At 34.7% G+C, this 15,419-nt stretch overlaps 1 protein-coding gene across 1 annotated transcript; it reads right to left on the reverse strand.

Moving 5' to 3' along the window:
* Positions 1-1,054: 1,054 nt before the first annotated feature.
* LOC127540025 (leucine-rich repeat-containing protein 14-like) lies at positions 1,055-14,606 on the reverse strand. Its single transcript, XM_051964585.1, has 4 exons — positions 14,532-14,606; positions 8,636-9,040; positions 2,798-3,400; positions 1,055-2,012 (listed from the first exon to the last, which is right to left on the reverse strand). Exons 2-4 carry the CDS (start codon positions 8,992-8,994, stop codon positions 1,454-1,456), a joined length of 1,521 nt encoding a protein of 506 aa, XP_051820545.1. The 5' UTR covers positions 8,995-9,040; positions 14,532-14,606; the 3' UTR covers positions 1,055-1,453.
* Positions 14,607-15,419: the final 813 nt, after the last annotated feature.

Raw genomic sequence — 15,419 nt, forward strand, 5'->3', positions numbered from 1 at the left:
AAGTGAGGGATCCATGGATGGGGGGAGGTTAAACACTAGCAATGCAAGTCGAGTAGAATTAAAATAGAAGAGTTAGCGGAATCGGAAACAAGAGATATATACAAATTACTATAAAAAGAATTAGGAATAGGATTTATAAGGAAAAAAAAGTAGAGCTAGTAATCATTAATCTCAAATTCAAACTAAAGATTCAATAAAGGGAGAAATCTATATTATATCAGCCATATATTTTAGATGCATATGTGTAAATGTGTATGCATATATGTATCTAAATAAATATGTACACACACACACACACACACACACACACACACACACACACACACCTCTACCATACTTAACTAGAACCTGTTTGGGAGTTTAAAAAGGGAGGAAAAAAAATAAAGTTTAAAAAAAATGCACAGCAGACAACAAAAGAATAATCTACAAGGAAGTAAAGAAAAAATGGATGGTCATGAAAATAACCTCTCCTATATATATAATTTTTTTAAATGGAAATTTATTGTTACATGTTCTTCTGGGGATATGACAGCTTTGTTTTGTTTTACTTTCCTTTTCTGTCTTTTTTATTTGTTTTTTTTCTTATTTTGTATTTAGCTTTAAATAAATAATTATAAAAAATACCACTAGAATGCATAGGAATCAATGGAACAGATCTTTAAAAGATGAGTATTTATCTAAAACCAAGAGCAAGCACTATCTGTAAAGGAAATCAACTTTAACTCTAATATTATTGGAAAGGTTTCAAAGCAAGAATGTTCATTATGACCATTACTATTAAATATTGTTCCAGAAATGCTATCTACACTAAGAAGGCAAGTAAAATAAATATAAGGAACAAGGAAACAAATTATCACTCTTTGCAGATGATATGACATACTTAGAGAATCCTATAGCATTAACTACAGGCTAGTTGAAATAATTAACAACTTTAGCAAAGTTGCAGGATATCAAACTAGCTCACATAAATCATCAGCATTTTTCTATATTCCCAAAGATCAGCTGTAAGAAATAAAGGGAAATTTCATTTAAAATCATTGTCTCCATAAAAATATCTATAGCTATTTTATTTGTATTAGGCTCAAATTCTAAATATATCACATAATGACAATAAATGATGGTATAACCTTTAAGAAACAATACTTTAAAATACAAATTTATTTAAAATGATAAATAACATGAAAAGCTATGAAAGGTTTTCTTAAAAATAGATAATGAGAATGATATACATTGTATCCAACTTGATATTAAAAATAGTAATTAAACATTTGGTTCTTAGTTGTCTGTACATCCCTTTTGTTCTTTGTTAAATGCTATGGGTTTATGAGATTTATTCTTTGTTTTTGTATACTTAATTATCTTTTGTAGTTAATTATATTAAAAATTTTCTTAAAAATGAGAAAATGAACTATCATGGAACTATGCGATTCTCCCCATTCCTGGTAATCCATTATCATAGGTCAAAATAGTCACCCACATCAAAGATCAACTTTGGAGTGAACACAATGTGAGAGTTTCTTCTTCCGACTAGCATCTGCTTCATTTTATTTATTACATAGAAAGTCATTTCAAGGTTCACGTAAGATTCCAGTGATCTAGGAAGAGACTGAGGCAGATTCTGGCAACAATCCAGGAATATTGGGAGTGACATTGATTTTAAGTTGGACAGTTTGTGATGGGGTGACCCCAGGAAAGTGAAGATACTCTTGCTAGATAGTGGATTGTCACTCAGACCAAGATGGGAGAGCTTGGTACAGGAATATAGATAAGGCAAAGTTGCATAAAAGTCACTGTCCTTGATCTCACACAATGTCACATTTAGCCACTTCAGTGATTTTGAGATTGACTTTAGAAGTTCCAGGAAGATGTCTAGTTGTTGTATTATGGCATTACCTGTAAGATCCAGCTTTATGAGATGGGTGCTATGGTGACTCCGGGCCAGATAAGTTAGGTCTTCCTTTGTCAAAGAACAGAAAGACAGTTGAAGGCTCTCCAGGGGGTACTGTAGACCTCTAAAAATAAAATAAAAAATAAAGATGTCTTTTATGTACTGAAACCCAGAGATCCAATGGAAGTGAATTCCATCAAAGCCTAAATGATACATGTGCTTAGAAAACTAGCCGTATAGAAGAGGTTGCATAGGAACATGGAACTGACACTAATGTATGATAGATGCCAGAATGATGTGAAGTTTAATGATCCTATAGGAAAGGAGGAAATCAGATCAGACCAGATCTCTAGGGCCTATTAAGTATTCTGGGGAGCAATAAGTACAAGAAGAAAAAAAAAACTGTCTACAACTTGGACATGTAGTGGGCAACCTATCGTCACTAGAATTTTACTTTCATCTGAAGTAGTTAAAGAAGGATTGATATTATATATATATAATGTGTGTGTGTATATATATATACACAGAGAGAGAGAGAGAGAGAGAGAGAGAGAGTTTAGTAAAAAAAAAAAAACAATAAAAATATAATACTATAAACTATATAAGACAGCAGGGGCTCTAATACAGACCACACAAATTCAACTCCAAAGATAGAGATTGGCTTGTCACAAAAGAAGAAATAGGTAAGAAAAAAGATGAAAAGCTTACTATTATAGGTCTGAATAAGGGGGGGAAAAGAGGTGTGGGTGTGTGGGTGTGTAGCAGATCACCTGTGAGTTTTACCTCACATCCATCAAATGTGCAAAGATGACCAAACGATAAATAATGATAGTTGGAGGGGAGGTGGAAAGAGAAACACAACAACGTATACTCAATGAGCTATTGGGGCTTTTGCACAGTCCCACTTACCCAAGCAGATTCTCCAGTTGGCCTAATAGACACATACTGGGCAAAGCAAGCTCTTTGAGCCATCTCAATTTTCTCAGCTCTGCAGCTAGAAGCTCAGCGTCGGTATTTAGCATAGGCACCAAGTTCATTGTCTTATTTGTATTAAAAGTCAGTTTAAAGCTCTGAAAGTTTTGGAAGGTTGTGAACTGTGACAATAGGGACACGATAAGCTCTAAGGTCATAAAGCAATGACTTATGTCTATGCGGCGGAGTTCCAGAGGGTCCAAAATAGGCAGGAATTTTAACATATCATGAAAAACCATGAAAGTAATGTAGAAATCTCTGCACTTCAGGTGGAGAGGGCTGTTGGTGTTTTCTTGGAGAAGTTCCTTTAGCATGTCTGCAGTGGGAGGATACAACATGAGATCCACCAGCAAATTCATACTTGCTTCTGCTGGAAACGTTACTGAGGATGCTCCTGCTCCCTGGGGACTTGACTGGCTTTGTGGGCCAGAGGTGTAGACTCGGGCTTGCCTTATTGAGCTGACCCACAACCTTGTGAGTTTTAAATTCCAAGAAAAACTTTTATCAAGTAATCCTGTCATATCCAGATGTTGTAAACTCCTACATCAAGGACAAAAAAAAAAAAAAAAGTTACAACCTGGCCCAAAAATTCTTATTGAGTTCTGTTTATCCTTTTGAAAGGGGGACCAGTTGGGTCCAAAATATCATCCTTCTTTGAGTTCCACTCATGAAAAGATCACCAAGCAGAGGAATCAGTTGGGTTGTAGTCACTGATGTCATACCTGTTTGAATGACTGAGAAATTTTATTTAATCTCATAAATCATTTGCCCTATGGACACTTTTTGACAGAATGGATTTCACTCTACTGTAGACTTCTCCACTTCTACAATAGAGATGGATGCTAGAGGCTGACATAAATTGAAAAATAATTACAATTCTGTATTTCTCCATTTGGCCTATCCTGACCGATATTTGTGGCAGAGTAAAAAGTGTAGGATCCAAGGTCAGGAAAACCTGGGGTGAATTCTTTTCTCTGAGGAATATTAACTAGGAAATGCATATAGCTCTTCATTATTCTAAGAAACTCCCTAAGATTGTGGGTAGCAGAGAAGTTGCCAACAAGCATTGCCTATGGGACTTAATTCAAACACTCAAACACACACACACACACACACACACACACACACACACACACACACACACTAATATGGCTTAATTACATATCAAGCTTCCAGCTGATCAAGAACCCAACTCTTATTGCCTTAGGTTATCCCCCAGGCCACAACACTACTTCATCTGTTTGTTTTTTCCCCCCAGCATAAGGACTTGACTTCTCCAGTTTTGGGTCTTGTAGACTTCTGCAAGTCTATCAAAGCAGAGCCACACTACTTGTCAGGAAGCCAGGAAATTAAGAACAGGACCAGATCCAAACACTTTCAACTGTCTTCTTCAGTGAATTTCTTGCACTTTGTCTGAATTCTTTTCCCAATGGTTAGCCTATCTCCACAATCTCTCACTCTACTTATACAAGTGTTCATTTTCAGTTGTTTACTCTCTCAATTCCAATTACTTTGCAAAATATACCACTCTTTATAATACACTTCTTTACTGACTTTTATAAAATATCTTTCCCATAAGTAATATGCTTTTACAAATCTCTTAGCTCCTTCAATTTTCTGATACTCATTGAAATCCTGATTTACTAGTCTTAGTCCGAAGAAGTTTAAAGGCTTCTTGCTTTCCACTAATGAATTTCTATTTTGATCACTTAGAAACCCCTCCTCCTTTGAGATTCATTCTACCCAAACTGATCATCTATGCTAGATCTTGGATGTTATCAACTGATCAGTAGACCTTGTCCTCCTCACGCTAGTTTTGTACTAGAAAACATGTTGAGAATCTCAATCTATTTGGTCAGTTACTTACTCTGAGGCTTTACCTTAACTAAACTCAGAGATAATCAACTTCTATAACTTTGTCATTACCTCTTTGTTCCCACTTTCATGAATTCTAAAAGTTCAATTTATAAATCATAATCTCCCATCATTCCATCTCTCCTTTTACTTGTAGTATCCTAAGCTTTAGGTATGCTGGAACCAGCTCAAATCAGAAGAACCAATTATTACATTTTCATGTTAGAATTTACACTTCAGAAATTGGCAATGGCTTCAAATAAGAGTCATTTTTTTAAAAAAGTCATCTAAGACTTTGGATAATAATGGAGAAAATATAAATTTAAAAGCACATCATATATATTGATGTTTTTTTCCTATAGAGTCAGAGGTTAAACATTTGCTAAAATACTCATGTCTTTTGATCTAGAGATGCTATTATTCATATGCAGTAATTATCCATATACCTCAATGAGCTAGCCAAACACTAACTCAAAAAATTAATTGTGGCATTTTTTGTGATATCCAAGAACTGGAAACCAAATAGATTTCCATCATTTGGAAAATGACTGAACAAATTGTGGTACATAAATGTATTAAAATATTACTGGGCTATTAAAAAATACCACTATTAGGTAGAGAAGCATGCAAAGATGTAGATGAACTGAAACAACGCCAAGTAAGTAGAGTCAAGAAACTTATTCAATGACTCCAATTCAATTATAAATTTAAAAAATGAACAGCAGGAAAAAAAAATGATTGCTCTGAAATTTTGAGTTCCTTTGAACTGGACCTTCATTGCTACATAGGAATGATTTATTTCTTGTAATACTCCCATTAGTTTACTCCCCCACCTGGAAAAAGATAGTCTGCAGCACAAGGCCTTCCCAATGTTAGCTTCATTTCTACCTTAAAGAAAAAAAATATTGCCTTGTATATTCTTCAGTGTACATATCATCATTCTTACAAAATATAAACTTTTTGTTGGTAAAGATTATTGTTCTTTGGAATTTTTATCCATAGCATTTCATACAATACATGATAGGGAAAGTGATCAGACTGATGAAGTAGCTAATATAGGGAATTCAATATATTTCCAATATTGGAAACTCCCTCTTACCAATGCATATCACCACATCTGCGAATTCTAGGGAAGAAGTTACTTGGAACTCTGAGAGCTTCAGTGCCTTTCCCATTCAGTATTATTAGAGGTGGGCCTTGACCCAGGTGTTTCTGGCTCTGAGGCCAAATCTATATTTGCTATCTTAATTGCTTAGTATCAACTAGCTGGAAGTCATCCACATCATTACCACAATTTACCCAGCCATTCTCCAATTGATGGGCATCCATTCATTTCCCATTTTCTAGCCACTACAAACAGGGCTGCTACAAACATTTTGGCACATACAGGTCCCTTTCCCTTCTTTAGTATTTCTTTGGGATATAAGCCCAATAGAAATACTGCTGGATCAAAGGGTATGCACAATTTGATAATTTTTTGGGCATAATTCCAGATTGCTCTCCAGTATGGTTGGATTCGTTCACAACTCCACCAACAATGCAATAGTGTCCCAGTTTTCCCGCATCCCCTCCAACATTCATCATTATTTTTTCCTGTCATTTTAGCCAATCTGACAGGTGTGTAGTGGTATCTCAGAGTTGTCTTAATTTGCATTTCTCTGATCAATAATGATTTGGAACACTCTTTCATATGAGTGGTAATAGTTTCAATTTCATCCTCTGAAAATTGTCTGTTCATATCCTTTGACCATTTATCAATTGGAGAATGGCTTGATTTCTTATAAATTTGAGTCAGTTCTCTATATATTTTGGAAATGAGGCCTTTATCAGAACCTTTAACTGTGAAAATGTTTTCCCAGTTTGTTGCTTCCCTTCTAATCTTGTTTGCATTAGTTTTATTTGTACAGAGGCTTTTTAATTTGATGTAATCGAAATTTTCTATTTTGTGATCAGTAATTGTCTCTAGTTCATCTTTGGTCACAAATTTCTTTCTCCTCCACAAGTCTGAGAGATAAACTATTCTATGTTCCTCTAATTTATTTATAATCTCGTTCTTTATGCCTAGGTCATAGACCCATTTTGATCTTATCTTGGTATATGGTGTTAAGTGTGGGTCCATGTCTGAGGCTTTATCTTAACTAAACTCAGAGATAATCAACTTCTATAACTTTGTCATTACCTCTTTGTTCCCACTTTCATGAATTCTAAAAGTTCAATTTATAAATCATAATCTCCCATCATTCCATCTCTCCTTTTACTTGTAGTATCCTAAGCTTTAGGTATGCTGGAACCAGTTCAAACCAGGAGGACCAATTATTAAATTTTCATGTTAGAATTTACACTTCAGAAATTGGCAATGGCTTCAAATAAGAGTCATTTTTTTAAAAAAGTCATCTAAGTCTTTGGATAATAATGGAGAAAATATAAATTTAAAAAATGAACAGCAGGAAAAAAAAATGATTGCTCTGAAATTTTGATTTCATTTGAACTGGACCTTCATTGCTACATAGGAATGATTTATTTCTTGTAATACTCCCATTAGTTTACTCCCCCACCTGGAAAAAGATAGTCTGCAGCACGAGGCCTTCCCAATGTTAGCTTCATTTCTACCTTAAAGAAAAAAAATATTGCCTTGTATATTCTTCAGTGTACATATCATCATTCTTACAAAATATAAACTTTTTGTTGGTAAAGATTATTGTTCTTTGGAATTTTTATCCATAGCATTTCGTACAATACATGATAGGGAAAGTGATCAGACTGATGAAGTAGCTAATATAGGCAATTCAATATATTTCCAATATTGGAAACTCCCTCTTACCAATGCATATCACCACATCTGCGAATTCTAGGGAAGAAGTTACTTGGAACTCTGAGAGCTTCAGTGCCTTTCCCATTCAGTATTATTAGAGGTGGGCCTTGACCCAGGTGTTTCTGGCTCTGAGGCCAAATCTATATTTGCTATCTTAATTGCTTAGTATCAACTAGCTGGAAGTCATCCACATCATTACCACAATTCCACTTGGTTCACAGCTCATTTCCCAGCCTTCTCAATTCTTTGAGCACATCTCTCTCTCTTTTTTGTCTCCCTATCTCCTGTTATATAATTCGTAGACTAAGTCAAGCTAATAGAACTGTTTTAATAACTTCTGAATTTGTTTCCCTGCTTCCAAAGTATCTTCACTCCAAAGCATTCTCCATACCCTCTTCAAATTTACATTCCTAAAAAGTAAATCTGATAATACTTCCCTACTCAATCTGTGGGGCTCTAGTTCCTCTAGAGCAAGACTAAAAAAAAACAAAACAAAACAGTACAACAACCCTTAAACTGACATTTAAGTCTTCTCCAGTCTAATTTCAATTTCTCTTTCTAGTCCTTTTTTGTATTTATTTAATAGTTATACATTATACACTGTTGAAGTCAATCTGGCCTTATAGTAACTGTTTCCTCCCTTCTGAACTGAGCCCTATGATGGTTTTTGTCATCACTAGCAGCTTTTATCAAAGTCTTAAAAAAGATATAATTTCTTACTGCTCAGATGATGCAATGAATTTTTAATTCTTATTTTTTCTAGAAATGTTTAATTCTATATTTTACTTTTTGCTTGTCTTTATGATAAATGTGTCAAACTTTGACAGAAGCACATTAAAATTTCCTACTAATCTTTGCTGTAATTTCTTGAAGTTCAGTTAATTTTATCTTAGTGAATTTAGATGCTCAAAGTTCTATTCACTAATTCTTACTGGTGGTCTTTTCCCATCCCACTGTAGCTATTAGTGTTCTCCCCATCTTGAAATTGCTTCTTATTAATATGAATTTGTGCTATACCCATTCTCCCTTTGAATCCCCAATCTGGAATCTTTGCATATGTTAGGATACCTGGAAAAGTTTTACCCTATTCTGAGAAACTAAGGACAAACCTGTCTGGAAGCTGCTGTGAACCATCCATGATTACTGTTCTTATATATTTCATCAGTCCCAACATGATGGCATCAATTTTAGTTCTGCATAATTCATCATATGTCAGCATTCTTCTACATTCTGGACACTTTCTATAAGTCCAAGAACAGCACCGACATGTCTGCAGAAGCAGCTGTAATTTAAATTCCGGGTAAGGCCATATCTTCACCAGCTCACACAGCAGTTGAGTCTTATTGTTTCTGAAAGCCACCTTGAATAGAATATTAAACATGCTCCGTGGCATAGATTCCAAGATTGTACACACAGCCTCCTCATCCTGGACCAGTTGCTGAGCACTTAGAAAAATCAGAGAGTACATGGCTTGTATTAAGGGATCTGGGATCCAAACAAAGAATTGCCAATACCTGCAAATGGAGAGAAGTCATAAAATTAAGAATTAGTCCGGGGTACTTAATAGTTCTAGACCCCTTTTTCAATCCCACTAATCAAATCCATGAAACCATAGCATCTGTCTTTTCAACAGTCATCAGTATTCAATTGATTAGCCTTTTTTTGGCAAGGAAATTGGAATTAAGTGGCTTGTTCAGGGTCACACAGTTAATAAATATCAAGAATCAGAGGCCAAATTTGAACTCGGGCCATCCAGACTCTGGGGCTGGTGATAGCTTCACTGCACTACCTAACTGTCTTGATAAGCCATTTTTGGAGAGTATTACACATAGTAAAGTCCCCAAGCTATCTTTACCCCTTCATTATTTCCATTGATGTTGATTTGTAATTAATTTGTTCCAATTAATAATTCCTATAGATTACATATTGCCAAGCTCTCTCATCTCTCCACCTGCTAGACTATTTTCTCCAAGTGAGCCATGACTTTTCTTCTTCTAGGACACTTGAACAGTAAAGCCCTTGGTAGGCATGTCACAGTGATTACTTATAACAGGCATCTATGTTTGCACTATTCTCAACATCCTTGATCTTTTCATTTGAGCAGCCTAGTCCATTCTTGATAAGATTATATTGTTTACCCAAAAGAGAATTCCTATCCTCAAGGAGCTCCTAATGTGACAAATGGAGAAGAAGTTTCTTCATAGTTTATCATATGCCATGGCATTCAAGTATAATCATTGATTGTTCTGAATAGGAAGAGTTTGAGACAATTTGAAATCCAGCATTTAGAAAAAATCACAATAAAAGGGAAAGATTCAGAAAGTGAATGATAGGAAATGATAGGTGGGAGTTGGGGAAAAGGAAGAAAGTGAAGACTGAAATTACCAAAGATTTCAGAAGATGAAAACGCAAAAGACCTATAGCAAAAAAAAAATTATTAATACAAGGAATTATTGTTCCTTAGATCTACTGAAAAAGCTCAGATACCTATGAGTAAAAATTACTAAACAATTTACTGAAACAAAGGACTCTGAAATTTGAGGACAACAACAACAACAACAACAACAACAACATGCTGTTTCTGAATGGTTCTGCAAAGGAAAGAAAAATATGAGAGTAGAATTTATAGCCTTCACATCAAAAATAATGAGCAGAATAAAAAAAACCTAGAATTTGCAATTATAAGTCTCAAAGAAACAGAGATAATACATTGGCAATACAAGTACACAAAAGGCGAGAAGGAAATTATTATTAAAAGAAAATATTGTCATTATGTAAGTGAAAACAGTGATTTTGAAAAAAGTATAGACATCTCAGCAATGCAGCTATCCAAGACAATTCTCATAGACTTGGGATGGAAAATGCCATTCATTTCCAGAAGGGAAACTATGAAGACAATGTGGATTAAAGTATACTATTTTCACCTTTTTTTGCTTTGCTTTTTCTTGCTTGTGGGTTTTTCCTTTTTTGTTTGAATTTTTCTTTCACAACATGAAAAATTCTGAATTATATTTAAAATAATTCCATATGTATAACTTATATCAGATTGTTTGCTATCTTGGGGATGGAAGAAGTAAGGGAAAAAATTTAAACTTCAAAATCTTACAGCATGTATGTTGAAAACTATCTTTAAATGTAATTGGGAAAGTAAAATACCAACTTTCTTAGATGAGGGAGACTTAATCCTTCCATTTCCTACTAGACACAATATGCCCCCTAATGGAAGGCTGCTAGATACCAAGCTGGGCTTCTTCCATCTTCACAAGAAGCTACCATTTCCTGCTTCTTCACAGCCAGCATCATTGGTGAGAAGACCTCAGACAATGGGACTACTGGGGAAGTCATTCATCCCATGGGAGTAGGCAGACCAAATGCCTACAATCTTCACAGAAATTCTGCCTTTTCCTGATGCCAATTCAAATTAGTTTCTTTGGGCAGGACCTGAGAATACTAGGCATAGAGCTGTTATGCATAATGTATTGCTTAAGGAAAGTCTAATAGGAATGGGCATCTTCCCCAAAGTAGCCATTTCCATTTGTCCCATCACAAGGCATCTTTCTCCTTTCTTTCTGGTGGAAAAAATGAGCCAGCATACTTGACAGAATGAAATCATATTCTGCTCCCTTTCCTCAAAGCCAAAAGGCTAGTATGCAATAAGATCGTGTTTCTTGTGCTCCTAAATGAAGCTGCAATCCAGGAATAAAACTCTAAAAGTTCTCAATGGCTTATGTGTATGCTGTGGCAATATGTGGTAGACTGATTCTTCTTAACAAGTTCTTATGTGATATATAGAATATCATTAAATATGCAAAGACTGTGGTACTGTTTGATATAAAACATTATAAATTTTATATGCCAAATTATTAATTTTGAAATACCAACACAAGATTAAAAAATTCTGGAATATAAATTCATTTGAGCAATTGAAAGAATTGTGTGTGGTGTAGTGCTAACATTCTAATAGGAGAAGCAATAATACTATAATGAATTGAAAGAAAGAAAATGTAGGCAAAAAAATCAGGAAGGACAAAAAATATAGCACTATTGTTGGAAAAAAAAAAGAAAGAAAGGATTAACATTTGCAATTTCTTGTAAGGAGTATGCACAAGAAGAATATAAATACATGGAGGAAAAGTTGAAGATTGGGAACATAGTTGAATGTCATTTTGTGGAAGGGGATATCACATAAGATTTGATATATAAATAAATTCATCAGGGAAACAAGGAATGATAGGCTTTAGAGTGAAGATTTATTGGGCATCAAGAGCAAGTAAGCCAAATTTCCAGATTCTGATGAAGGAATTAGGAAAACTGGAAATTACAGTGTAGCAGGTAATTCCCATGAATTAGGCAATGGCAGCACAAATTGTGGTATGTTGATATAATAGAATATTATCGTATAGTAAGAAAGGAGAGAAAAGACAATTGCATGGAATTCTAGATAAGCTGCATTTCAGAATGTCAACCATATCCAAGAGAATAATTTATGCAAAAATAAAACTTTTTCAAAACAAACACTTTAAAAAGACTTAGGAACTCTGGTAAACTCAAAGAATGACTCAATTACTATAGAACCTATAGTGCAAAAAAAGAAATATATTTTTGGACATAGCCACTTCATGAGTTTGCTTTGTTTGACTGGTTTTTGTTCTTACAATGTTGCTTCCTTTCTCTCATTTTTCCCCTCAAAGGCAACAGTAGGAATATTAGTAATACTGATGCCCAAAAAAGTGCGGAATCAAAATATTGACAATTGCCTTCAGAATGGGGGAGTTCCAGGGTTCCCCAATTGATTTGGACTCCCCCAGAGAGGACAATTTTTATAACTACATTGTACTTCAAAGGAAATTACCTTAATAGGATGCTGAACCTAAAAACCCATGTCTGACTGGTCTGTAGTTATGGATTCTGGGAGTCATGTGGGTATTGCAGGACAACAGGCTGAATCAACTACCTCGTAAGATATCTGAAATATTACTTTTATCTTTTTGTGACAATATGGTATTGACATATTCTTGTTTTATTTTACCATGTTTTTTGCTTCTGAATCTTTTATTTCCTCATTTTCCTTTAATTTCTTTAGTGGTAGAGAAACACATAACTATGCTATGCTCAGTATCCAATTTGTACATTGACCAATTAGAGAGACAGTGGGGAGACCTTGGACATAAGTCATAAATATGTTAAAATTTAGAAAACTTTCTGCAATTCTGTATATGGAAGCATGATGAATCAACATGAGAGAAACCTACTTTGATATTACCCTCCTCTGAGAATGAATCTGGGTCCCATGTAATACAGAGCAGTATCCCTTTATGGGAAGGGCTGCTGATGGGCTGAAGTGCAAAAAAGACTCTGCCAAAGACTTGGATGTGACTAAAACATTGTTGTGATACTCGATGTATTTAAGTAGAAATAAAAACCAAGCAACTTTGGTTTATTATACTTATTTTAAAATAGCCTTATTAACTTGGAATCTATAAAATAATTTGACACTGATAATTATGTTTCAGTATAAATACTTTCCTTGATAATCCCATACGTGTTGCATATTTTAAAACATTACCCTGAGGTAACAATTTTTCTGAACTCTCAAATGAAAAAAACAAACTCCTTATTTATAGGGGGAAAAAGTAAAGGGATATGTTTTTTCTTTCCCATTGACAAAGTCCCTTTCAAGCTAACTTTCTATTTCTTTACCTATGGGCATGAATATTTTTCTCCACTTTCACAATCAACTATGAAGCCAGGACTTTTCCTTCTTTGGTCAACTTTATATTCCCAATGGTTGGCTTTGTACCTAGCACATAGTGGATACTTTAAAAATGTTTGTAAGGTTAAATTCATCTTTGTTTTTCTCACTTCTTGGGAGTGTCCGCTCTCATGGTTTTTCCAGGGTCTATAATTGTAATTTAAAAAATAAAAAGGTAAAGATATCAAAGGTTTAATACTAATCATTCAATTGCATCTATTCCTTTGGGCTTGCTCTATATACTAGACTGGAAACCCTTCTACATTTTTTCTCTAAGCTTCCCATTCTTAAAATGAGGTAATCATATTTTTTCAATCCCCAAGTCCAAATACATAGTCTGAGAAATGTCACCGAAGTTATCACTATCAAATAAGCCAGCCTGGTACAGGACAAAGAACTTTGTCCTTATTATCAGAGCTGACACTTTCAATATTTGTATAACTTTGGTTAGGTTGCTTAGCTTCTAAATCTGTTTGTTTTTCTATGAAATCAAAGATAGCAATATTTCTACTTTATAGGGTGTCTAGTGGAAGGAAATTTCTGACATTTAAAGCAATGTATACAAATGTGCCCTATGATAATTAAATAGGAACAGTCCTGGAAAGTCTGAGAAGATCGAATGCCTTTTGGCCTTTCCTATTCAATCCTAGGCCAGCTAAGTGGCATCAGGATTGCCAATACACTCCCCAAAGAAAGGCTCACAAAGAGTTTTACACAATTAAAAATGAGTAAACAATAATAAATAATTCAAATCCAACTTATTTTCCTCTTAACCCAAACATCATGCTTCTAGTCACATGGAGCACCCCTTCTTACAGTCCTCAGCCTAAACCCTCTTGGTAATTTAATAGCCTCCTAATCCTTTGTCAAAGAATTTTAAAGAGCTACCCGGACTGTCAACTCCAGCTATTTCATAATTAGAAACCTAGGTACAAAGGATTTGTCCAAAGTCACATAAACTTAGTAATAAGACCATAATAGAATTCAAATACCTCAATATCTCCCTCTTCTTAATGCCTCTCTTTACTTCAGTTCCTCTTTCCACCCTCTACCAAAAGCATGAGCCTCACATGTAGCAGAGGCTCAATAGTCTCTGAGGAGAAACTTGGTGTGGAACCAAGGTATAACCTTCCAAGGAGACCATCAGAAGGTAAGGAACCCTTGGGTCAATGAGGCAGCAAGACTGTTGTTATCCTTGAATCTGCAAATTCTACTGCCTTTGTATTTGAGACCACTTCCAACCAGTTACTTACCTGATATTTTCTTGGGAAATATTCTGGCAATAATGTGTAATGGTCAGCTAGAACACATACGCAACTAGATATTACTTAAGAACAAGCTAAACTCAGCTTGCTCTGGGATCCATTTAATTTATACTCTGTTATACTAAAACACCTGTGCCCAGATCCCTTGTTAAGCACAGATGCTAGAGAGATTACAGCTGCCTTTACATTATCACACAGATTAGTTGACCTGAATATTCAATTGTTGACTTTTTCCTTCAGTAGTTAAAGGATAAGCATTTTTGGAAAGAATTGCTAGATGCCTGGGGTCCCTTAAGGAGAGATGAAAAATTTCTTCACAATCAGTTCAGAAGGATCTATGTACTCCCCAGAACCAAGTGTATTAATTGGGAGGATTATTTTCCGCTATCTCCATTCATATATTTCTTGCTATGTTTCCTTTAATTCCTCCCATCCTTAGTTACTTACAAACCAATAATATTTTGCTGTGGTTATTCAAAATGATTTCTTTGGCTATTCTACAATCCATGATCCTTAATTCTACTTCTCCTAGCCATTTCATCCTATTACACTGAAATCTGCTATAAATATTCCGGTATATATAAGATATTTCATTCTGTCATTTACTTCCTTGACATGCATAATCATCAATGGGATCACTGCTTTGAATTGTTTGGTTATATTCCTCTCAAAATTTATTTCCAGAACAGATAATCTAATTCAGAATTATACATTTCTAATAAAATTTCTATTACTGTATCTATGTATAGCAAGATAAATAGCTAGGATACTAGCTTGACAGACAGATACTGCTTTTGGTTTATGAGGAACTTTCCTCAAAACAAGCTGCCAGATAGTACAAGTATCATCACTCATTATAGAGAAGTTAGAAACTGA

Source organism: Antechinus flavipes, chromosome 1, assembly GCF_016432865.1.
Source record: "Antechinus flavipes isolate AdamAnt ecotype Samford, QLD, Australia chromosome 1, AdamAnt_v2, whole genome shotgun sequence".
In the NCBI taxonomy this organism is placed as follows: domain Eukaryota; kingdom Metazoa; phylum Chordata; class Mammalia; order Dasyuromorphia; family Dasyuridae; genus Antechinus; species Antechinus flavipes.